This window comes from Podospora pseudopauciseta, chromosome 1 (genome assembly GCF_035222475.1).
Source record: "Podospora pseudopauciseta strain CBS 411.78 chromosome 1, whole genome shotgun sequence".
Taxonomy (NCBI): Eukaryota; Fungi; Ascomycota; class Sordariomycetes; order Sordariales; family Podosporaceae; genus Podospora; species Podospora pseudopauciseta.
The window spans coordinates 1,592,873-1,613,933 of NC_085892.1; the positions used below are offsets into that span (position 1 = coordinate 1,592,873).

Consider the following 21,061-nt stretch of genomic DNA (forward strand, 5'->3'; position numbering starts at 1 on the left):
CTGCAAATCGCGTCCCCACTTTTTGTTTCTTCCCAGGTGCTTGCCTGACAAACAGAAATTGCTGGCGGTCCAACTTTCTCTTTGGGAGCGCGTCACGACAACGTCCAATCTTTTGGAGGACGAGACAACAACGACCTCTGACAACATCCTTCGTTCCATTGAGTGGGCCGCTTGCTTCCATCACGTAGTTATATTTCAGTTTCTTCATTGCCGCCAGCCCGGCCAATCCTACCATCTACCGCCTCTTGGTTATTACATCTCGAGAGATTCAATCACCAAACAGCAGCAGCCATGGCGACAGGCGTCGATGCAAAGCTCCTCAAGAGCACAAAATTCCCACCGGAATTCAACCAAAAGGTCGACATGACCAAGGTCAACCTCCAGGTTATGAAAAAGTTTGTTTTGGTTTTTTCGCGCTCTGTCCGTATCTCTTGTCGGAACCTCGGTCTAACAAGTAGAAATCAGATGGATCGCAGGTCGCATAACCGAAATCCTTGCCAACGAAGACGATGTTGTCATTGAACTCGTGTTCAACCTTATCGAATCCAGCCGCCACCCCGATATCAAAGCTCTACAGATTCAGCTCACTGGCTTTCTCGACAAGGACACGCCCGGGTTTTGCAAGGAGATGTGGGGGCTGCTGCTGAGTGCGCAGGATTCTCCCCAGGGCGTGCCGAAGGAGTTGCTGGAGGCCAAGAAGCTGGAGCTCTTGCAGGAAAAGAGGGAGCAGGAGGAGGCGAGGCAGAAGAGAGAGGATAGTGAGAATCAGAGGAGGGATAGCTTTCAGAGGGGGTTTGGTGGGAGGGGTGATAGAGCTGAGAGAGGGAGAGGTGCTGGGGGGCCGAGGGGAGGGGGTAGATTGGGAGGTGATTCTTGGAGAGGTCCAGGTGGGAGGGACGACAACAGAGATCGGCCCTTTGGGAGGGGCAGAGGAGGTGATGAGAGACGGTCGAGGTCGCCGCCGAGATATCGTGACCGTGGGGGAAGAGGAGGACCGAGGGGTGGCTTGAGGGATTCATATGTCCCAGGCGGACGGGGTAGTTCACCGCTCCGTCGTGGCGGAAGGGGGATGGGAGATAGGCGGGATGATAGGCGGAGAAGGTCCAGGTCGCGCTCACGGTCGCCTTCTGTGCGCTCGGCTTCGTCCCGGTCTCGGTCTAGATCTCGATCTCTCTCTCGCAGCCCTAGTGTGGATGGGAAGAGACGGTCCTATTCGCGATCGGCTAGTCCCCCTCGTCGACGCCGTCGTTCTCGCTCACCACTTCCCTACAGGGATACAGTCAAAAGACGCCGCTCCCCTGCCCGGGATGCCGACCGCCGTAGCCGGTCCCGATCAGTAGCATCCGACCGGGGCTCACCTTCACCAAAGCGTCGCCGTTATTCTCCATCTAGCAGCCGGAGCAGAAGCAGAAGCAGAAGCAGAAGCAGGAGCAGGAGCCGCACCCGCAACCGCTCTCGCAGTCTAACACGCAGTCCATCCAAGATCCGAAATCGGCGGTACAGTCGATCTCCTTCCTATTCTTCCGGATCCTCTCGCTACTCCCGATCTCTTAGTCGAAGCCGAAGCCGAAGCCGAAGCCGAAGCCCTCCCCCCAGACGGTCAAGAGGTGGAAGCAGGAGTGTCTCCCCCGACATCAAGCGACATCGGAGTAGGAGCCGCTCTCGCAGTACGGGCCGTAGCATTAGTCCTGCTAGCTCCTACGGACGACGCCGATCCCGTTCCCGCTCTCCACGTCGTCGATCTCGTGATAGAAAACGTAGCCGCAGTGGTTCGAGGGATAAAAGAGGAGGACGAAGCAGGGCCTCTTCTGCATCTTCACAACTTTCCAAACGGGACAGATCGGCTGATGGTTCAGGAGCTGAAGACAGACCCCCCAAAGCCCACCATGACGATGCGGCGGTGTCAAGCCAAGATCAGGTATGTTCCCCGAAGTTTCCAAGTATTTGCAAGATATGATGGCTAACTATTGCTTATGCTGCAGGAGTCCAAAATCGACACTGAGCAGCGGGAGAAGGAGCTCAAGGAGAAGATCAAGCAGATGAGATCCTCAAGAAGTAGTGACGTGGTTGAGGCTAACGGTGCTTGAAGCTGTTTATCACTTATTCGTTCATTGAACCACATCAGAGAAAAAAAAAAAAAAAAAAAACAGGAAGGACATTAGCATGGCTTTGGGAGACTCGCGTTTCGAGGCGTTGAGGTTTGGAAGGCGGCTCTGTGAGGACTACAAACCCCCAAAATATTGTCTTGGCTTGTTTATTTGAGCATATTTTTAGCAGCCTCTGTGTGGATCGCGTAGTAAAATAATAGCTGTGATAATATAGTGGCAAGGACGTGTACTTGAAATTTGTGTTGGGTTGTGCGGCATTAGAGAGGGTGATGAAGTTCTGAATGGTTCCTTCCCAGGATATAGGTACCTACCTGGTTTGCGGTCGGAAGTCACTGCCCCGGATCATCACAGCTTGGGCGTTGGTGTGGTCTGATGAGAGGCAATTGAAGTCGTGACTCCCTCCTTTGTATCTTCTTGTGACGTGAAGAGTGGGTGGGGGCACCTTCCCCCACTCGAAATTACAAGTTCAGGCAGGAGGCAGAGCTTCCAAGTGGAAAGAAGGAAAGAAGATGGGAGTCGCATGCTCTGAGATAAAAGACCAGCTCCAGGATTGGTTGAGAAGCAACCCAATTCAATCCAAGTATCATCACTTGCTACCCGGCTTTATAACTTCAGCATTTTTTTTGCTACAGTCCATTCTTGCTTGTCTTGACATCCTTTCGGTTCACACGATATGGACTTAATGGCCTTCTGGAGGACGGTCTGGGACAGAGTGGACATCATCGTGGACATCATCAATATCGACTTTTGGCATCCAATTCGGCCTGCAGTACTCCGTATCAAGGCCGATTTGTTTGTTTTCCAAAAGTTCATCACTCGCCGGTCCTGGCAGGCTATCAGGTGGTCCTGGAGAAGGGCCTGGGAGTGGTTCTGGGAAGTTGCGGAGGCGGTCTTGACGGCTTGGTCGTACGTGTTTCTTAGTTCGGCTATCGGTGTTGCCTTTTTTAGCTGTGTTATCTGTTGGATGGTGTTCGGTTTTGATTTGCGGAGAGTCGTGGATTCAGTGTTGCCCCGAGCACGGCTGCTCCCCCCGCCGTCCTACACACCGTTACTCATGCCCGCACTATAATTCGACAACGCACTGCAACCACTAAGGGCTTCATCCCGGTCCACTGAGGCGCCAACAAGGTAAGAGGCCCAAGACTCGGTACCGCGACATGTCCAGGCCCGAGTTCTTGACTGACGCATTTTTAGACCAGGGAGGAAACAATCACTTTGCACGCGCACCACACCCCACGTTTACGCACCCACTCACTTTACACCGATTCAACGCGCTTTTTCTGCATCTCTCAACGCGTCTTTCGTCATCATACCACCTGCTTAACAACCAGTCATGGTAACGGAGAATACAACAGCTTCGAATGGAGGAGAGGGAGGCGGAGCTGCTACAACAAAACCTGTGGGGAATAACGCGACCGCGGGGGGGCATCAGAACACACCTGTTAAGAACGAGTCGTCTGCCGCAAATGGAGGAGGGCAGCAGTCGCAACAGTCACAGCAAGCGCAGCAGCAGCAGCAGCAACAACAACAACAACAACAACAACAACAACAACAACAACAACAACAGCAGCAGCAGCAGCAGCAGCAGCAGCAGCAGCAGGCGGCGGCTGCAGCGGCGGCTGGAATCCCCTATTACGAGAAACAACGAGCGCAGCTTAAGGAGTTGTTGGCGAAGAGGAGGGCGCTGGATAAGAGACTTGTGGGTTTGACCCTTTCTGGAGTGACTGTGGGCAGGGAGCTAACGGGGATTGATGTAAACAGGCCGCTCAAGAAGAACACATTTTCCAAAAGGAAACGGAGTACCTCGAATCAACGCCGCACGGAAACATCATCATTGGGTTCGACAGCTATGCCAAGGGAGGAGGCGGCGCTGGGCAGGGACCAGGCGCTCCTTCGTCTTCTGCTGCGAGGAGAAAGGGCGGTGGTGGAGGTGGTGGTGGGATGCAAGGGGGGGTGTTGAATGATGCCAACAGGGTCTTTTCTCGTAGTTCGATTTCGTACAATCTGGCGGCACAGGCTCAGTTGGCTCAACAGCAGGCTGCCGAGGGTGTCACACCGGGTAGCACGCCAGGGCCTACGCCGATCAGTGGGAGTTTTGCTGGAGGAGACAGTTCAAAGGTTGGGACACCTACTAGTGCTGGGGGTGGGAATGGGGGGGGGAGTAAGGCGGGGAAGAAGGGGAGCAGTAAAAGGCCAGTAGGAAGAGGGGCGGCGGGTGAAGGGGACGGAGATAGTGAGACTGATTCCCGTGATGCTAAGAAAATTAGGACTGGCTTTGGGGCGGGGAGGAAGTGAGATCACTTGAAGAAGGTGGTGATGAGCAGGGACGGTATTGTACCAACATGGAAGTTGTGATTTTATGGTAGGATGGATGGGAGCGAATGGCATGATACCAATGGCGTTTCTTTTTTCTTTCTTTTTTATCTGGGCATGAGGTATGGCCTCAAGATGCAAATGGCGTTTAGACTGGCGGTGTTGACGGCATTCTTGTACGAGTAGTTTTATGGCAGTTGTCTGAACAAAACAGGATTGTATCTTGTCTGGAGGATCAAGTTTGTGTCGGACAGACTTTTCACGGGGATTAAAGGTTGCTTTGCATATGCTGGACGGGAGGTTTCCTATCCAGCACCGGGAATAAGGGCTGGAATGTTGCAATGGGGCCCGGAAGGCTCGGATGTCAAGGTTAGGAAGATGGCGAGATGTTTTGTCTCCTGCCGGATCTGGAAGTCCTGATGCTTACACCACTGGCATGTCGTGCCATGGTTCTTCCAACCATAGGCGGTGATTAGCGCCTTTGTGGGTTGAATCTTGGACGTGAACGGGTTGCTGCTAGGGGGGGATGGGAGAATGGATTTAAAGAGTGAGAAGTGCTTCTCCCGATGACATTATTCTCATCACTCTTGAGAGTTTCTTTTCATTTATTTGCCAGATTTTTTACGTCAGAGATGGGGGAAGCTCAAGACCCAAGGTGGGACGGATACGACGATGACGATGGGAGTGGTGGTGAAGAAGCTCTAGCAGCAGCCGCAGGTCTTAGCTGTTTCTCAATGCGGGGTTGTTCAGGGGAGGGGAAGCACCTTGATGGTTGTGGTGGTGCTGGTGCTGCCCCTCACTTGGACGGCACCAACAGCACCACCGCCATTGTTGTCTCTGAGCTCAAACAATTGTTCCCCCGCAGCAGACGGCGATTATTATTCTTCCCAGGAGTAGAAACGACCTTTTTCTTTGTCTGTTTTACCACCCTCTTTTTCTTGGCATTCATCATCAACCCAGCTATTGCCAGCCCGGTTTGGAGGGATTCAGCCGGCAACATGACCATCATGGCGACAAAGTTCACGCCCGAGGTGATGCTCTCTGCCCCGCGGCGGTCGGCTGCTGTGCCGAACGGTAACGGGACGCTGGCGCTGTATACCGTGTCGACGTACTCGTTTGGGGAGCATAAGCGCAGGTCGGAGGTTAGGGTGTTGACGATTGCGAATGGGCAGTCGAGTGTTGTTGTGGAGGGGAGTGGTGCTTCGGAGCCGAATTGGGTTGGGGAGGAGGAGTTTGTTTGGGTTGAGGGGGTTGGGGAGAAGGGGGAGATGGAGATCAAATGGGGGGATGTGAGGGGGAATAAGGGGGTTGTGAAGAGGTTTGAGGGGGGGGTTGGGAATGTGAAGGTGAGGGAGGTGGAGAGGGGGAGGAGGTGGGTTTTGGGTTTTACGGTGGTGGTTACGCCTGGGGGGGAGATATATAACCCTGTGACGGAGGAGAAGGGGTTGTCGAGTGGGAGGGTGTATGATGGGTTGTTTGTGAGGCATTGGGATGCGTGGAGTTCGGAGAATAAGAACTCGATTAGGTATGGGTTTTTGAGGAGGAAGGAGGAGGGAGGGTTTGAGATTGAGGGGTTGGTGGATGCGCTCTATGGGACGGGGTTGAGCTCGCCGGTGCCGCCGTTTGGGGGGACGGGGGACTTTGATGTTGGGCCGAAAGGGTTGGTGTTTGTGGCGAAGGATCCAAAGCTGGATCCGGCGATGTATACAAAGACTGATTTGTATTATCTGTCGCTGAAGGAGTTGGCGCAGGAGAAGCCGAAGCTGAGGTTGGTTGAGACGCCGGGGTTGGAAGGGTATTCACAGAGCCCGGTGTTTTCGAATGATGGAAACAAGATTGTGTTTACGCGGATGAGAAGCAAGCAGTATGAGAGCGATAAGACCCGTCTGCTTTTGGTCAAAGATCTCGACGAGTTGAAGGCGGAAGAGTTCTATGCCACTGAGGACGGCGAAGGTGGCTGGGACGCCCGTCCAGATGCCATCCTCTGGTCTGCCGACGACAAGACACTCTACGTCACAGCCGAACACAGAGCTCGCAACCTCATCTTTCAACTTCCCTCTACCCCATGCGAAGCTGGCAAGAAGCTACCCTCTGTCATTACGACAACCGACGGCTCTGTCAGCGATGTGCGCCTCCTCAGCACCACCGTCTCGGCCCACTCTCCTGTGGCCGGCAGGTTATTCGTAACTTCCACTTCTTTGGTGGACAACTCCTGCTACAGCATTGTCAATCCCTCTCAAAGCACGTTCCACATAGTTTCCTCCAACTCCAAGCAAGGGAAATCCTTCGGTCTCTCTCGGCTAAGCGTTGACGACATCACCTTCAAAGGTGCTGGCGACTATGATGTCCATGCATTGGTCATGAGACCGTCCAACTTCGACCCCAAGAAGAAGTACCCCCTCTGCTTCTTGATCCACGGCGGCCCGCAAGGCGCCTGGGCTGACTCTTGGTCGACCCGCTGGAACCCAGCTGTTTTTGCCGAGCAAGGCTACGTCGTTGTCAGTCCCAACCCCACAGGCTCAACGGGATACGGCATGGCGCTACAAAACGGAATCAAGGGAGACTGGGGCGGTAAGCCATACAACGACCTAGTCAACGCCTTCGAGTACATCCAAGACAATCTGGACTACGTGGACACCGACAGAGCGGTGGCACTGGGTGCCAGCTACGGCGGCTACATGATCAACTGGATCCAAGGCCACCCCCTCGGCCGCAAGTTCAAGGCGCTCGTCTGCCACGATGGAGTGTTCTCCACCTCAAACCAGTGGTCAACTGAGGAGCTGTTTTTCCCCATCCACGACTTTGAGGGGACCATCTACGAGAACAAGGAGGGGTACCAAAAGTGGGATCCAGCGAACCATTTGAACGAGTGGGCCACGCCTGAGTTGATCATCCACAGCGAGCTGGACTACCGTCTTCCTGTTACGGAGGGGCTGGCGGCGTTCAATGTCTTGCAGGCGAAGAAGGTGCCGAGTAGGTTGTTGGTGTTTCCTGATGAGAATCACGTAAGTTTTACTCTTTCACACATTCTGATAAAGGGGGGCTAACATGGAATTAGTGGGTGCTTAAACCTGAGAACTCGCTTGTTTGGCACAAGACTGTGCTGGGTTGGATTAACAAGTATTCTGGGATTGAAGACGACGCTGGGGCGCAGGTCCAGGCTCACCAAGCCAATGTGACTAAGCGGAAGACTGAGCGGTCGGACAAGGAAACCTTTGCGAACTTGGTGAGCAAGTTGGCGTTGTGAGGGTGAAAGGTTGTAAACACCGGTATGACTGGCATGTTTTGCAATATGAGGGAAATTAATGAAGTGTTATATAGATGTTGATATCAGCAAGCCATTATATATAACTGTTATTAGGTACGATCTCCTGATGTGTTCTTTGTAAATGCTTGTCCTCCTAAGGCTTACCTAGCCATCAGTTGTGTCAATCTTAGACTGCTACTCACATCTAAACCACCACCCACTTGACTTAAGCACATATGGCTTAACAAATCCTATCCTTCAAATCAACCACTCCAAACCCCAAACATGCCCACCGTGAACGTCACAAACCCCACCAGACCCTAAGCTTATGCAAAGACCACACCAACACCAAGAATAAGAAACCGCCCTCCCCTACTCTTCCTTTCCTCTTTTCTTCCCTCGCCCTCCGGGGCCCTTGGTTAGTTTGCAATCTTGCAAACATTTACAGAAAGGCCTGCACCTGCTCCAAGTTCCCAGTCCGAGGATGATGGATGGCACGCTACTCAGAGACACTGCTACAATTTTTGGTCACCTGATTTGCAATTGCAAATATTGCAAAGAAAGATGGGCACGCACTCCAACCTGGGGATGGCATGCCACATACTCAAAGAGACTGTTACCATTCCCCCCCCGCTGTGATCATGGTTTTGCTGTGACATGGAGGAGGAGAAACTCATCAGTATGGGACTTGACAGTGTCTTGAGCCAGGTCTCAGTCTATCAAGTGGTATAAAACCGTCACCAGTCGTCTACCTCCCAAGTTGAAATGCATCTATGAAAGCCAACACTGTGAACAATTGATGGGTGAGTATCGCCCAGGTAAACAACTGAGCAAACAAGCGACAACCACCAAAGCACGAACCAGTAGAAACAACACAAATGACCGAACTAGCATCATATTCAACCGAATATACTAGATATACCTAAGCTAGACTATTTGAAAATCATCCTCCATTCCCCCCCTCTTCTCTTCTCTCGTTGCGCGCAGCAAATGGTATCCTACACTACTGCATTCCATAACAGTTGACATAATTACTCATTGCGCTCCTTCGCCCCAAACCATGAACCGCCCGCTTTGCATCAACAAAAGGAATAATCCTGGCTTATCGAAACTTTGCCAACCACCTGCCGCCATGAGTGCAAATGCTGAAAATGAGATAATCAACACAAGCGGTGCCCCCCTAATCCTAATCACCAACAGGGGCTTCCTTCTTCTTGTCCACCTCAACCCCCCAATGACGGTTCCTTTTCTGAATGACGTAAACAGAAAAACAAAACGGGTTCCAATAACACATCTCCCACCACCACCACCACCACCACCACCACCAACAACAACAACAACAACAACAACAACAACAACAACAACAACAACAACAACAACAACAACAACTACATTTTTTTGCCCAGCCAGAACAATGGTATCTTCCAGTTGTCTCCCTTTCCCCGATACGCCAAAACGCCCACTCGGTTCGTATTTGACGACCGTGTGAAAACATTTGTTAAGAAGAGAATATAAAAAAGAAAAGAAAACAAAGGGAAATGAGATAGCCGTCCATGCGCCGCCGCCTTCCTAGATAATTCCGCCAAGAGGCAAATGATGTACAGTGAATAGCCGAGACCAAAAGCAAACCCAAAACACCAGGTTGAATGCTGTTTATGCCGTCAATGCCGCGCTGGACTCTAAGCCGAAACAGACACGGCAGCAGTCGTAGCCACAGCATGCCCGGGCTCGTTATCTTGATGTTGCTCACGAGCCATCTCACCACCTGCTTCCCTCTCGGCCCAGTCACCCCAGAGACCACGCTTGCCGCGCACCCGGATTGGGCCGCCAAGGGATCCCTCGGGTTGCTCGACCTTGATGGCATCCTTGGTGGCAAGGACAAGGCACTCAAAGAACATCTTGGTGGCATCGGCCTTGCTTGTCCTTCCTTCTGGCAGGAGTTCCTGGAAGACAACGGCATTCTTCTTGCGGACTTCAGCATTGGTTTCTGCCTCAGCACCGAAGAGGTCGCGCAGGATATGGACAGCGTGCTTGGTGCCAATCGATACGGGCCCGCTGTCAGCGGGGTGAACGATGGGAACGCTAGTCTCATCAAAGTTGGGCATCGGGCTAGAGGCCTCGTGGCGCCTCTCCCCCTCTTCGTCGTGCTGCAGCACAGCAGTTTCATCAGCGGGAATATCGAGAACTGTGCCATCGGCTGCGATGGACTGGTTGCCAATAACGGTCCCGTCCATGTTGAAAACACTCTCGTCGGCGGGAAGTTCAAGACGGGGAGACTTGGACCTGTTTTGCTCTTCGTCCGTCTCCATGTCGGCAACGCCGCTATCGCGCTTCCGCTTGAGCTCATTTGGCCGAATCGAGCCAAGGGACAAGAGACCCTTCAGCTCGGGAGCCCACCCATCACTGCGGCCCTCAAACAAAATATTCTGAATAAAGCCACCATTTTTGTGAAGGTCCTCAAGACCAGTGATGTACGGGTCGTGAGTGAGGAAGGACTGTGGCTTCAAGATGTTGTCGCGCTTCGCCTGCTGTTCCCTGATCTGTTGAGTAGACAGAACAGTTTGCTCATCAGGTTGGAGTAGCTTTCTCTTCTTCTGGCGCTGAGGGGCGTTGGCAATGGTGGCGGTTGGCTCGTCACTAGGCTCGTACAGATCGGTAGTCATGTGGCGGCTGTACTCCATCTCAACCTCCTTGGCAAACTCCTCATCAATGTCGGACAGCGGGGACTCCGAGATGCGGGCGCGGCTCATATCGGGGCCAGCAGCTGCGGGCATCGCAGACGCATCACCAATATTGAGCGTGACATCGTCTGGCATGGCGATATCGCCCTCATCATCCATGATGTGAACGCCATCGCCAAAGTCAAGTCCTTCCAGGGAGACGGCACGCTCGTTTCTATCCTTCCCCAGGTCGAAGTCCATCTCGCTGAGCATGTCGTCCTCAACAGACCGGACGGGAGGCGCATCTCTGCCCATTTCCACGCTCCGGTCCAGCCTTGATCCTTCAACAATATCCTCACCAAAATCCAGTTTCAGACCGAGATCGTCATCGAAATTACCGAGTCCCATTTCCTCGTCCTCATCCTGATATGTATTTTGAAGGAACTGGCTATTGTTGAAATCCTCTTGCAGATATGTATCTCGGTTCAGCGCACGAGCCTTGCGGGCCATAGAGGGCGTCGCAGTGATCGCTTCCAGTTGTGACAGAAGGAAATCCGAGCTTGGTGGTGGGAGCAAATCGAGGTTGTCGTACATTGTGATTTTATCAGGCAACATTAGAGCTTCCTTGTTCTGAATGTGCAAGTTTGTGGGAATATCATGATTGCCAGTCGAACGGAAAGCCTGTGCATGTTAGAAATCATATTGTCTCGCGCAGCTGGGACCAAAGAGCTGAACGCTTACCATTTTGATCTTGACAAGAGCTTCATTGCAGTCGTCGAGCAGGTAGCGGGCCTTGCGGCTGTAGATGCGAACGACACCTAGCAGGAGCTGGCCGGAGAGACGGAGAGCTAAGGGGGCATCGTTGGGAGCGATAATGGCGTCGACACTGTCCTGGAGATTGTGCTGCAAAATCTGGACTTTCGACACCTTGCGCTCCTGGTTGGCAGATAGCCATGCCTTGGCCAAGGGGCCGGTGGCGCTGAGAAGCGTGCCCGACCAGAACATGGCGGCGACGGGAGTGCCGGGAGCAAGTGAGGTGATTTACCGAGTGCAAATGAATAATATACAGCTATGACTGGTTGTCGATCTCGAACGTCGACGGCGGAGGGGTGCGCGGGGCAGACCGGTGTGGTTGCTGGAGATCACGATGGTGGGTTGTTGGGTTGTCGGGGTGGCGGAGGAGGGTAAACAAGAAAGCGCGTGTTGCGTTGTTTGGTGAACGGGCGCGTGGTCGAAGCGCCGTCTTCGGCACCAAAGCCGACAGTTGCGCAAAATACCAAAAAATGGCGATGATGTTGAGATAATTGTACCAGACAATGCAATGCGCGTCGGCCAGAGAAGTCGCGATCGGGTCTGGGTGCGATGCGCTGGATGGAACAAAGGCGAATTGGTGAAGAAAGAGGGAGGGGACGTGGTTCGAGGGCCGGGTGAGTGTGGGAATTGCTTGCCGTTTGAAAATCGAGTTGCTGCGAAATTTGAGAGGCTGGGGACAGCTGCACCAGCCACAATCAATTAACCAGCCAACAGCGCGCCGAGCTGAGTCACGTGGCTTGGTGTCGCCTGTTGGGCATCAGCCTTGGCGGATTACATCACCGGGCGATAGCCATCTTCGTCGCAAGTTGATGTGGCTTTCCTAACTTGCGTGTCATGGATTTCGCAATTGCGGTCGAATATCCGTATCCCTCTCGCTGTCGCCCAAGCAATCGACTCTCGACTCTCACATGATACATGATCAACTACTCGCCGGTTCTTTCAAGGAAACTGGGACCAGACCTTCTTCAACACAAGAAGAGCATAATTATCAATTATCCCGGAATATCCTTCGTATTACCCGTTTCTAGCGCCAAGACCCTTTGGTGTTTTAGTCGGTCTTCAACTTTTCATCCTCTACGATTGTGAGAAATGATGGCCGAAAGGTTGTCGCATTGAATTTCTGACCAATGGCAGCCTGCGTTTTATCTGCCACCCCTTTCAGCCTCATGACATCCCTGAAAAGTTGCCAAGGCCTTTTGGGAGTGGCCTGTGAGCCCCTGGAAGTCCGGCTGGTCGGTCCAGATGCAGACACGTTCCACAATGGTGGATGGCACCGCGACCTGGTCCAAGTTTCCACTTTGTATCCAACCAGACCACTGCCGTCCAACTCAAAAAGTTTCCCTCCCAGTGGATTCAAACCCCAATCCGCACGGAGTCTACGGATGTGGTGATGCCTCTCCCGTGATGCACTATTCTTGTTCAAACTTTTAGCTCCCCTGCTTTCATCCCGCCATCTGTCTGTCAGCCCAGCTCTATCGACCAACATTCGCCCCCTTCCTCACCCCCATCGCAGCAGCCATTGATGTCTTTCGGTCTGGATCTCAGCTTTCGCTAGGGCCCGTTGCGCCCAGGCCAGGCATTTGGCATATCTACACGTCCTCCTGATCCTGAACACACCGCCAGAATCGAAATGGATCGCTTTACTCGAACGAATGGCGGCGATGCGCTGCCGATCTACCACAACTCCCCTGTGCCTGCGCAGCTCACCATACCTCAGGCCGGTGACCGCCCCCCATCTACCTCACCACGGACGACGTCTGCACAATCAAGAGTAGGAAGGGGAAATTTTCTTTTCATAATGTTGCGGCGCGATGGGCTAACTGTGTTTTACTAGAGCATTGCCAACGAATATTCTTACCAAAGCCCCGCCGAAGTCGCATCTCGATTAAATACGTCGTTAACTCAAGGCCTGACGGCTGCGGAGGCCCTTTCAAGGCTACGCGACTATGGCCCAAACGAAATACCTCACGCCGAGCCTGAGCCATTATGGTTGCGGTTTCTCGGGCAGTTCAAAGAGCCCCTAATTGTCTTGCTGCTGTGCTCGGCTGGGCTGTCATTGCTGGTAGGAAACATGGACGACGCTGTCAGCATCACAGTGGCGGTGACCATTGTGATTAGTGTGGGGTTCTTGCAAGAATATCGTTCCGAAAAGTCTATCGAGGCACTCAACCACTTGGTTCCGAACCATGCGCATCTTGTGCGGAAACAAACATCGGGTACGACCCCTGGGGCCCGCACCCCAAACGAACCGACGGCCGGCGCTTCAGGATTAGCGACGCCCGAGGAGGAGGTTCTCGAGGCTACTTCATCAAAAGTCATGGCCGCCCAGCTTGTACCTGGTGACCTCGTTCTCTTCACCACTGGCGATCGTATCCCTGCCGACATTCGAGTCACCAAAGCTGCGGACTTGACCATCGACGCCTCAAACCTCACAGGAGAGAATGCACCTGTCAGGATCACAGCAGATGCTCGCCCCCGCCAAGGCTTCGCATCACCTGCTCCAGGCGATGCCAGCCTTCAGCTGCCTCGTCCAACTTTTGCGGCAGGCAATGCGGACGACAAGGGTCAAAATATTGCGTACATGGGAACACTGGTAAAATCTGGACATGGACAAGGAATTGTATTTGCGACTGGAGGTGATACCCACTTTGGCACTATTGCCACCAGTGTCTCTGGAACTGAAAGCCCGCGGTCCCCTCTCCAGCTCTCCATGGACGACCTAGGAGGCCAGCTGACACGCATGTCGTTTGGAATCATTGGTCTGATCTCCATATTTGGATGGTTGCAGGGAAAGAACCTGCTTGAAATATTCACCATCTCCGTCTCACTGGCTGTTGCGGCTATTCCTGAAGGTCTTCCCATCATTGTCACGGTCACCCTGGCTTTGGGTGTTCACCGGATGGCTAAACACAACGCCATTGTCCGTCGGATGCCGAAAGTTGAGACGCTGGGTTCTGTGAATGTGGTCTGCACAGACAAAACGGGAACACTGACAACGAATCATATGACAACGACCAAGATTTGGACATTTGGCAGTGACGATGCCTTCAATGTTGATTCGGATGAAGAATTGACGGGAAAGGAGCCCGACGCTGCCACCCACAGGATCTTGCGCATTGGCAACATTGCCAACAATGCCCGTCCTGCGAGAAATCACAATGAAAATGGACCTGCTGCCAGAGCCGTCTTTTCCTCCACGCAACATAGAGGTCAAGGGTCGTCATCATACACCCGTTGGGTAGGACAGCCCACGGATGTTGCTATGCTTGACCTGTTGGATCGGTTCAGTTTACATGACGTCCGTGACTCCCTTGGACCTCGAGTTGCTGAGACGCCATTCAGCTCTGAGCGCAAGTGGATGGGCGTCGTCATTGCAGACGGAGATAAGGAACATGCATATATGAAGGGCGCGATTGATCGAGTCCTCGACACTTGCGATACATACGTGACAGATGATGGGCGGGAGTTCGTCATGGATGCTGGTCGCAGGGAAGAGGCTATACAGGCAGCCGAGAAGATGGCTAGGCAAGGCCTCCGTGTCCTTGCTTTTGCCAATGGTCCGGTAAATAAGTCTGCTAGGAGCAAAGCTGCCAGGAGCACCACTCCGAATGGCCGGGAAAGTCCAAATGCTGTTGGCGCTGTTGAAGAGCAGTACCGGGGACTTACTTTTGCCGGACTTGTAGGCATGAGTGATCCCCCTCGACCTGGTGTCGGCCGCTCTATCAGAAAACTGATGCGAGGCTGTGTCAAGGTTATCATGATTACTGGCGACGGCGAATCAACCGCTTTGGCGATTGGCAAGCAATTGGGAATGGCGGTCGCCGTTCCCACAGAACACTCTTCGAATCAGATCACCGTCAAGCCAGTATTGCGGGGTGATGAGCTTGACGAGATGTCCGATGAAGATCTTGCTCGAGCTTTGGATCACACCACTATCTTTGCCCGCACCACCCCCGAACACAAAATGAAGATCATTCGCGCTCTCCAGTCTCGTGGTGATATTGTCGCCATGACGGGAGATGGAGTCAACGATGCACCTGCCCTCAAAAAGGCGGATATCGGCATTGCCATGGGCATGCATGGAACTGACGTCGCCAAAGAGGCGGCTGATATGATTCTAACGGACGACGATTTCTCTACTATTCTTCACGCTATCGAGGAGGGCAAGGCCATCTTCAACAATATTCAGAACTTCCTCACCTTCCAGCTGAGCACAAGCGCGGCCGGCCTCTCTCTTGTCTTGATCTGCACCGCTTTGGGGTTCAAGTCTCCATTGAACGCGATGCAGATTCTGTGGATCAGTAAGCACCCCCTTCGACGCCTTTTCAGTCACTTCGATCACTAACATAGTACAACAGACATCATAATGGATGGGCCTCCGGCGCAATCCCTCGGCGTCGAAGCTGTAGACAAGGACGTTATGAACCGCCCTCCTCGCCGCCGAAACGATGCGGTCCTTACTCGCCCGTTGGTTTCTCGCGTGTTGACCCAAGCGTTTGTCATTATGGTTGGCACGATGCTGGTTTACACTCACGAAATGCAAGACGGCATCGTCACCCGTCGGGACACCACCATGACCTTCACCGCTTTTGTGATGTTTGACATGTTCAACGCTCTTGCCTGCCGTTCCGAATCGAAATCGATCTTGAGAGGAGAAGTTGGGCTGTTCAGCAACACTCTGTTCAACTGGGCCGTGAGCTTGAGTATGTTGGGGCAGCTGCTGGTGATTTACTTCCCTTGGCTGCAGGAGGTGTTCCAGACGGAGGCGCTGGGGTGGAGGGATCTGGCGAAGCTGGTGGTGCTGTGTAGCACTGTGTTCTGGGTGGATGAGGGGAGGAAGTGGCTGAAGTATGGGAAGGGGAAGATTGGGTTGGGTGGGAGGACAGGGGGTGGGTATAGTCAGGCTGTGTGATGGCATTGAATATTGGGATGGGATGGTTTGTTTTAAAGGGGGGATGGCGGGGTCGGTGGTCTTAATAATTATCATTGGTGAAATGAACATATATACATGAGCATTCCGGTGAATTGGCATCCAAAGAAGCATTGTCCCCTTGGGTTTGGGGACGGACGCGGGGGTTATAAGGGGTTGGATGGATACGGCGGGTTGTGGTAATAGACTTGGGGGTGGTGATTGGAGAGGCGGGCTTTTTTGTATAATTATGGATGAATATTACATTGATGTGTATGAAAGTCGCTGTGCCGGTGGCTTTTGCGGCGTGTCCAGATGTATAGAGCTGTGTTGAGCCTCCAACAAGGGCAGTGGACGACCTGTCCCTATCACTTGATGTTGTCTACCAGTTGTTCTCTTCTTGTAATGTTTCCACAGAATCAGGATGCAAGGGCGGAGATGTGTTTCCACTTTTAGGGAGTATTTGATGTAACCGAAGGAACTTTGGAGTTGGTCTGCTCGATGATTTTCCAGTATCATTGAGGTGAAGGTTGGGGCTACGGGAGCGGCTTGGGCTGACTGCCGTGAAGGAGTGTACCGAGGATTGCGACAACTTCATCAGAACCATCCCAAGCTCCAAAGGTCGACTTATCACGGGCAGGGATGCGTGAGACGATTGTGTCGAGCATTCACCTATCTGGTATTGTCCGTTTTCATCTTATTCTCTCTGAATCAGACGCTTCGCCATCCGTGGAACTGAGCAGGCAGCTGATTTCAGAGTAACAGGTCACTGCACCTATGCAATACCTGGCTACTGCGACGATCCGGTCCCAGCTGGTCTCGAAAAGGTCAGTGATGGACAATGGGCATACCAGTGCCCTCACGCATGGGGGTTTCTGCTTGGGGAAGAATGCGAAGATAATTGCAACATGCTTCTCTTCGTGGACGACGCGAGAAGCCACGAGATATCCAGTCTTCCGCAGGCTCTCCAATATTGGCCGGAACATTGGAGGAGGGAGCAAAACTGGCGCTACGCAGCCGAAATGATTCATCAGGAAAGTTCTTCTAAGGAGCCTGAGACAGCCGATCGTCTCGCGGGGAGTCTGTACATGGTATCTACTCAACATGGTTGGGGGTACGTTGTTGTCATAGCAAAACCACAATTCTTCTTGCTTGCTAACTTCGAATCTAGCGACTTTGGAAGCCGGAGTTCCGGTGAGAGAAACTCTTCTGCTCTTTTGACACCGGTCTCAACCGTGCCATCCACAGCCAAGGACGATTTGAGGAACAGTTCACGTCAGGAGCAGCAGCCCAGTCCGGTCAGATCTCGCGATGAACTTGACAGCGTCATGCGAATGGCGACGGGAGCTCGCGCAAGGAGAGCAAAGGCAGAAGATGAGGAAGCCGAAGCTAGAAAGGAGATGAATGAAGCTCGACAGAAGATGGAGGGAGCCGAGAACAAAATCCAGCGAGCTGGCCTGGAAGCTAGAAAGCTGACGAGGAGGAAATCACGGCGCTGAAGAGAGTGACTGAGCTGGCATTGGCGCGGATTGGTTTGATGGAAGAGCGGGTAAATCCAAAGAAGGAACAAGACTCAGGATGGTGATTGAACTCGGTAGCCTCACCCCTAGGGATTCTTCTCTGGCTTCAGTTGATGGCGCGTAATGCGAGGATTTTGGGGGGATGATGAGCGGCGAGTTGCTCCGTGCCCGATGAGGATTCCCTGCTCTATTACCACCTAGATTTAGATGACACGGAAAGTCTGTACTATGAAAAAGGTTCCTCAATAACTTTCTCATTTGTTGACAATTGTCACATTCGTAGATGTACCTTAGTTACCCAAGATTGCCACCGAGAGGAACCCTAACCCCGAACCTGCCGCAATTCCTATGGGATTGGCGGTATCCAGGTGTGATGGGCACTGTCTGATGGCATGACATATAGTTTCCTCAGATCTTTTTCAGATGAATCCCAACTCATCATCTTATGTTTCTGTTCTGAGGCCACCTGGAATTTGTTGCGACCCACAACCACTTACACTGGCTGGTCAAATTCCAGATTCGGTGACGGATCCACCGGCTTCGGGAAGCTGTGGAACTCCTTTTCTTGGTATCTGCCAAGATATTTGTAAACAAACGCAAGAGGGAAATAGGGGCTTCAGAGACTTGTGTAGGCTGTGGCATATCTGTTGGGGTCCAGTAGCTGTTGTAGTAAACTGAATTAAAACAGACCAAGTATCACAGATTGTGTATTGCCATTACTATGAATTTCTACACCACAGACGTCAAATGTTCACCCTGAAGCTGTTGCCATAGCAACCATTGTTCCTCTTTGCGAAACCCCCTTTTCTCATATCTTAACTAGGTCTCTGAGCAAAAGAATATCCCTCTGGCAAAGGCCCTGCGTAGAGCTCACCCGCACTTCGATCGGAGGGGAGCTCCTTGACTGAGTTTGTCTCGGGTGTGTGTGAATGCTGAGAGGAGTGGTAGAAGCCATATGGAGGGCTGTAATGTGGTGTGTTTCCGGGTGCTTGGTTTCCGGGTGCTTGGTTTCCTGCTACTGCTTGCTCGAGTAATTTTTGGCTTTTGTTCAGCCTCCAGAGGAGGTAGACTACTGCTGCGATGAGGGCTGCGCCGAGTATGGCGCCTATGGCTATGCCGGCTGTTGTTGCTGGGGGGAGGGGTCCTGGTTGTTGTTGTTGTTGTTGATTTCCGGGTGGGGATGGGGTTGACTCTGGGATGGTTGTAGATGAAGCGGGCTCTGTGGTGGTTATGGATCGGGATGCTGTCGTGGCTGTGCTTTCTGTCGAAGTTGAAGTCAGAGGGGCGGTTGACAATGAGGAAGTCGACGTTTTGGTTGGAGATGAAGAGGTCGAGGGCTGGAGCTGGAAAGAGATGTACCGAGAAGACTTGGAGTTCCAAGTCGCTGTCGTGACTGGCCGGGCGGGAGGTGCTTCGAACAAGGCTGATTCGTCACTGCAGCAGGTACGGTCGAGGAAGCAGCAGTGCGTGGTGCTGCTGTCGTTTCCGTTGAGGCAAGGTGTCACGACGATCCCTTGGCGTAGTACTGAGAAAGGAATATGGAGATTAGCTTCTGTTCACCGCAATGCTGTTAACCTGATCGACTGTGATTACCAGTACAGAAATTGGGACATTCTGGTGACAACCAGTTCTTGTCTGTACAAGAGCCACGACTCATTCTCCCATCTATCCCCATACATAGCTTGTTTGATAGGCATCCGCCGCCTGATGAAAAGCGACCGCAGCAGACACTGACTTCGGCGTCTGGGTCGCAAGGAGCATCATCTAGTGATTCCCCGCCACCGGGGTAGTAACACTTGTTTACAGCCGTGCATCTATCAATACAATAAAGAAAGAATAGGGCAAACTGTAGGTTTCGTCTCTTCATCATGGTAGGACCAATGGCCAGTTCCGCCAATATCTGACGCAACCAGAGGAAAAGAAAAAAACCAAGGAAAAGACAGCTGGAATGGACATTCCATACTCTGGTTCTATTATACCGTGAAAGCTTGTCTATCTCCTCGTGTGGTCGTACGGAGTGGTCCGAAGCTGGGCCTCGACCTTGCAGCCTTATGCGGGCTCCATTTGCCCCTGAACAGCCCCCAACCAACCGCGCGCGTGCGTTATCGAATGATGATACAAAAGATGAGAGACGCTGCGGAAGATCTGTAACAGAGTTGCTGTGCCTCCATTTTATGGCCAATGAGGTCGTTTGTGTTCGACATGTAAGCGGAACTGGCGGTTGTATGTTACACTCGAGTCGCCTTCGTGGTGGCTCAACAAGGAGAACGACAGCCCTGATGATGGGCTGAAAAATTGTCGCACTGGATTACTCTGGAAGCAAAAAAAAGAGAAAATACTTTTAAACTTTCGGTTGGACTGCTGTCTCGCGCCCGGGGTTGTCTCTGCTGAAACCATGTTGAAGGCTCTTTAGATACAAGCCGTCAGTTCCACTTACCCTGGTGCTCGCCATAGGTGTGATCTCGCCAAAATGATTAACCTCAGGCACTATCTGGATTCTATGGCTGTTTGGGCTTTGAAGCCTCCCTGTCCAACACTTTTGTAAGTGGGGCGAATGTGTTTGACACCAAAGTCTTTTACTTTGCTGAACGTAAGTGAGGGCGGATGTCTTTGGCACGACATGAAAAGTAGGCAATATTCTGGAATCCGGCATGCAAATTTCTCGGTCCTGGTCATTAGAGATAGATCAATGTGTGAACAGTTCTCTACCTAGCGTGCACTCGGGCTATGACAAGGGAAATTCCGTCAGTAGTAGAAGTTGCTGGCCATGTGGTCAGTACTTCAAGAGACAGTAAGGTCAAGCCAGTTCAAAGGCCAATCGAACATCCACATAGCGGTCAGGCCGGGTTACGGTACGGTAAAAAGCGGTGACATACAGAAGTGACCGGGAATTGAAACTCACTCGTCGTGACTAATTTACTGTTTTGGTTCGCATTACTGTGTGGAAGCGTAGGCTGCCTCTTCATGGGTAAGGGTTTCTTCAAACCGAGATCCCCCTCTTCGCTCCAAGCTACTCTAAAAAAAAAACGGTTCACACAACAGTCCATCAATCAGCTCAGTAGCAGACAAGTAAGCAAAACTCCAAGCAAATCTCCCATTTACTTGCAATGGTCTTCTTCAATCATCAAGAATATGTGCTTCAACTTCTTTTGTCCGCGTCATGTTCCTAGGGGCTTCTTTCTAACAGATCTATTCTGATAGTTCCCCTCCTCTCGTCGCCCATGCACCTCTCGGTCTCGCGTGCCTTGTCCTCTGAGGCCAGTCTTGATCTCTTCCAACTCCTGCCTCCCACCTTCCATCAACCTCGACCTCCAGCCATCAGCTTCGTCCATCGACTACCCAACCGCCTCGAAACCAACCACCCCTGCATCGGCCACCATCCCCGCCCAAGCTCCCCCGATGTCACAAACTCGCCTCCAGATCCAGAGCATCGCCACAGCTGCAATGTCCGTTCTCCTGGTCGGAATGCTTCAGCATTTCGACTAGGTACC

At 52.4% G+C, this 21,061-nt stretch overlaps 8 protein-coding genes across 8 annotated transcripts; 6 read left to right on the plus strand and 2 right to left on the minus strand.

Annotated features, from left to right (window-relative positions):
* Positions 1 to 291: 291 nt before the first annotated feature.
* Positions 292 to 2,087, plus strand: QC763_0005250 (uncharacterized protein; the record flags this gene model as incomplete). Its single annotated transcript, XM_062905111.1, has 3 exons — positions 292 to 395; positions 466 to 1,918; positions 1,983 to 2,087. 3 exons carry the CDS (start codon positions 292 to 294, stop codon positions 2,085 to 2,087), a joined length of 1,662 nt encoding a protein of 553 aa, XP_062769897.1.
* A 1,354-nt stretch (positions 2,088 to 3,441) lies between these two features.
* Positions 3,442 to 4,797, plus strand: EAF6 (chromatin modification-related protein eaf6; the record flags this gene model as incomplete). Its single annotated transcript, XM_062906994.1, has 2 exons — positions 3,442 to 3,807; positions 3,870 to 4,797. 2 exons carry the CDS (start codon positions 3,442 to 3,444, stop codon positions 4,401 to 4,403), a joined length of 900 nt encoding a protein of 299 aa, XP_062769898.1. The 3' UTR covers positions 4,404 to 4,797.
* Positions 4,798 to 4,987: 190 nt separating this feature from the next.
* On the plus strand, positions 4,988 to 7,865 carry QC763_104280 (uncharacterized protein; the record flags this gene model as incomplete). Its single annotated transcript, XM_062906995.1, has 3 exons — positions 4,988 to 7,426; positions 7,480 to 7,782; positions 7,845 to 7,865. The coding sequence occupies 2 exons, from the start codon at positions 4,988 to 4,990 to the stop codon at positions 7,666 to 7,668; spliced, it is 2,628 nt and encodes an 875-aa protein (XP_062769899.1). The 3' UTR covers positions 7,669 to 7,782; positions 7,845 to 7,865.
* Positions 7,866 to 8,547: 682 nt separating this feature from the next.
* Positions 8,548 to 11,904, minus strand: MCD1 (sister chromatid cohesion protein 1). Its single transcript, XM_062906996.1, has 2 exons — positions 11,070 to 11,904; positions 8,548 to 11,009 (listed from the first exon to the last, which is right to left on the minus strand). The coding sequence occupies exons 1-2, from the start codon at positions 11,331 to 11,333 to the stop codon at positions 9,348 to 9,350; spliced, it is 1,926 nt and encodes a 641-aa protein (XP_062769900.1). The 5' UTR covers positions 11,334 to 11,904; the 3' UTR covers positions 8,548 to 9,347.
* A 91-nt stretch (positions 11,905 to 11,995) lies between these two features.
* PMR1 (High affinity Ca2+/Mn2+ P-type ATPase-like protein) lies at positions 11,996 to 16,228 on the plus strand. Its single transcript, XM_062906997.1, has 3 exons — positions 11,996 to 12,912; positions 12,976 to 15,442; positions 15,500 to 16,228. Exons 1-3 carry the CDS (start codon positions 12,772 to 12,774, stop codon positions 16,051 to 16,053), a joined length of 3,162 nt encoding a protein of 1,053 aa, XP_062769901.1. The 5' UTR covers positions 11,996 to 12,771; the 3' UTR covers positions 16,054 to 16,228.
* Positions 16,229 to 16,594: 366 nt separating this feature from the next.
* On the plus strand, positions 16,595 to 17,794 carry QC763_104310 (uncharacterized protein). Its single transcript, XM_062906998.1, has 2 exons — positions 16,595 to 17,164; positions 17,222 to 17,794. Exons 1-2 carry the CDS (start codon positions 16,959 to 16,961, stop codon positions 17,547 to 17,549), a joined length of 534 nt encoding a protein of 177 aa, XP_062769902.1. The 5' UTR covers positions 16,595 to 16,958; the 3' UTR covers positions 17,550 to 17,794.
* A 591-nt stretch (positions 17,795 to 18,385) lies between these two features.
* On the minus strand, positions 18,386 to 19,538 carry QC763_104320 (uncharacterized protein; the record flags this gene model as incomplete). Its single annotated transcript, XM_062906999.1, has 2 exons — positions 19,164 to 19,538; positions 18,386 to 19,095 (listed from the first exon to the last, which is right to left on the minus strand). The coding sequence occupies exons 1-2, from the start codon at positions 19,438 to 19,440 to the stop codon at positions 18,386 to 18,388; spliced, it is 987 nt and encodes a 328-aa protein (XP_062769903.1). The 5' UTR covers positions 19,441 to 19,538.
* Positions 19,539 to 20,534: 996 nt separating this feature from the next.
* QC763_104325 (uncharacterized protein) lies at positions 20,535 to 21,056 on the plus strand (the record flags this gene model as incomplete). The annotated part of the gene is made up of 2 exons (XM_062907000.1): positions 20,535 to 20,639; positions 20,772 to 21,056. The coding sequence occupies 2 exons, from the start codon at positions 20,535 to 20,537 to the stop codon at positions 21,054 to 21,056; spliced, it is 390 nt and encodes a 129-aa protein (XP_062769904.1).
* Positions 21,057 to 21,061: the final 5 nt, after the last annotated feature.

Coding starts and splice junctions, on each gene's coding strand:
- MCD1 (XM_062906996.1), bottom strand. CDS start 11,333: ATGTTCTGGTCGGGCACGCTTCTCAGCGCCACCGGCCCCTTGGCCAAG. Junction 11,010..11,069: donor CTCTTGTCAAGATCAAAATG/GTAAGCGTTCAG, acceptor TAACATGCACAG/GCTTTCCGTTCGACTGGCAA.
- QC763_104310 (XM_062906998.1), top strand. CDS start 16,959: ATGCTTCTCTTCGTGGACGACGCGAGAAGCCACGAGATATCCAGTCTT. Junction 17,165..17,221: donor TCTACTCAACATGGTTGGGG/GTACGTTGTTGT, acceptor CTTCGAATCTAG/CGACTTTGGAAGCCGGAGTT.
- PMR1 (XM_062906997.1), top strand. CDS start 12,772: ATGGATCGCTTTACTCGAACGAATGGCGGCGATGCGCTGCCGATCTAC. Junction 12,913..12,975: donor CGACGTCTGCACAATCAAGA/GTAGGAAGGGGA, acceptor GTGTTTTACTAG/AGCATTGCCAACGAATATTC. Junction 15,443..15,499: donor GATGCAGATTCTGTGGATCA/GTAAGCACCCCC, acceptor ATAGTACAACAG/ACATCATAATGGATGGGCCT.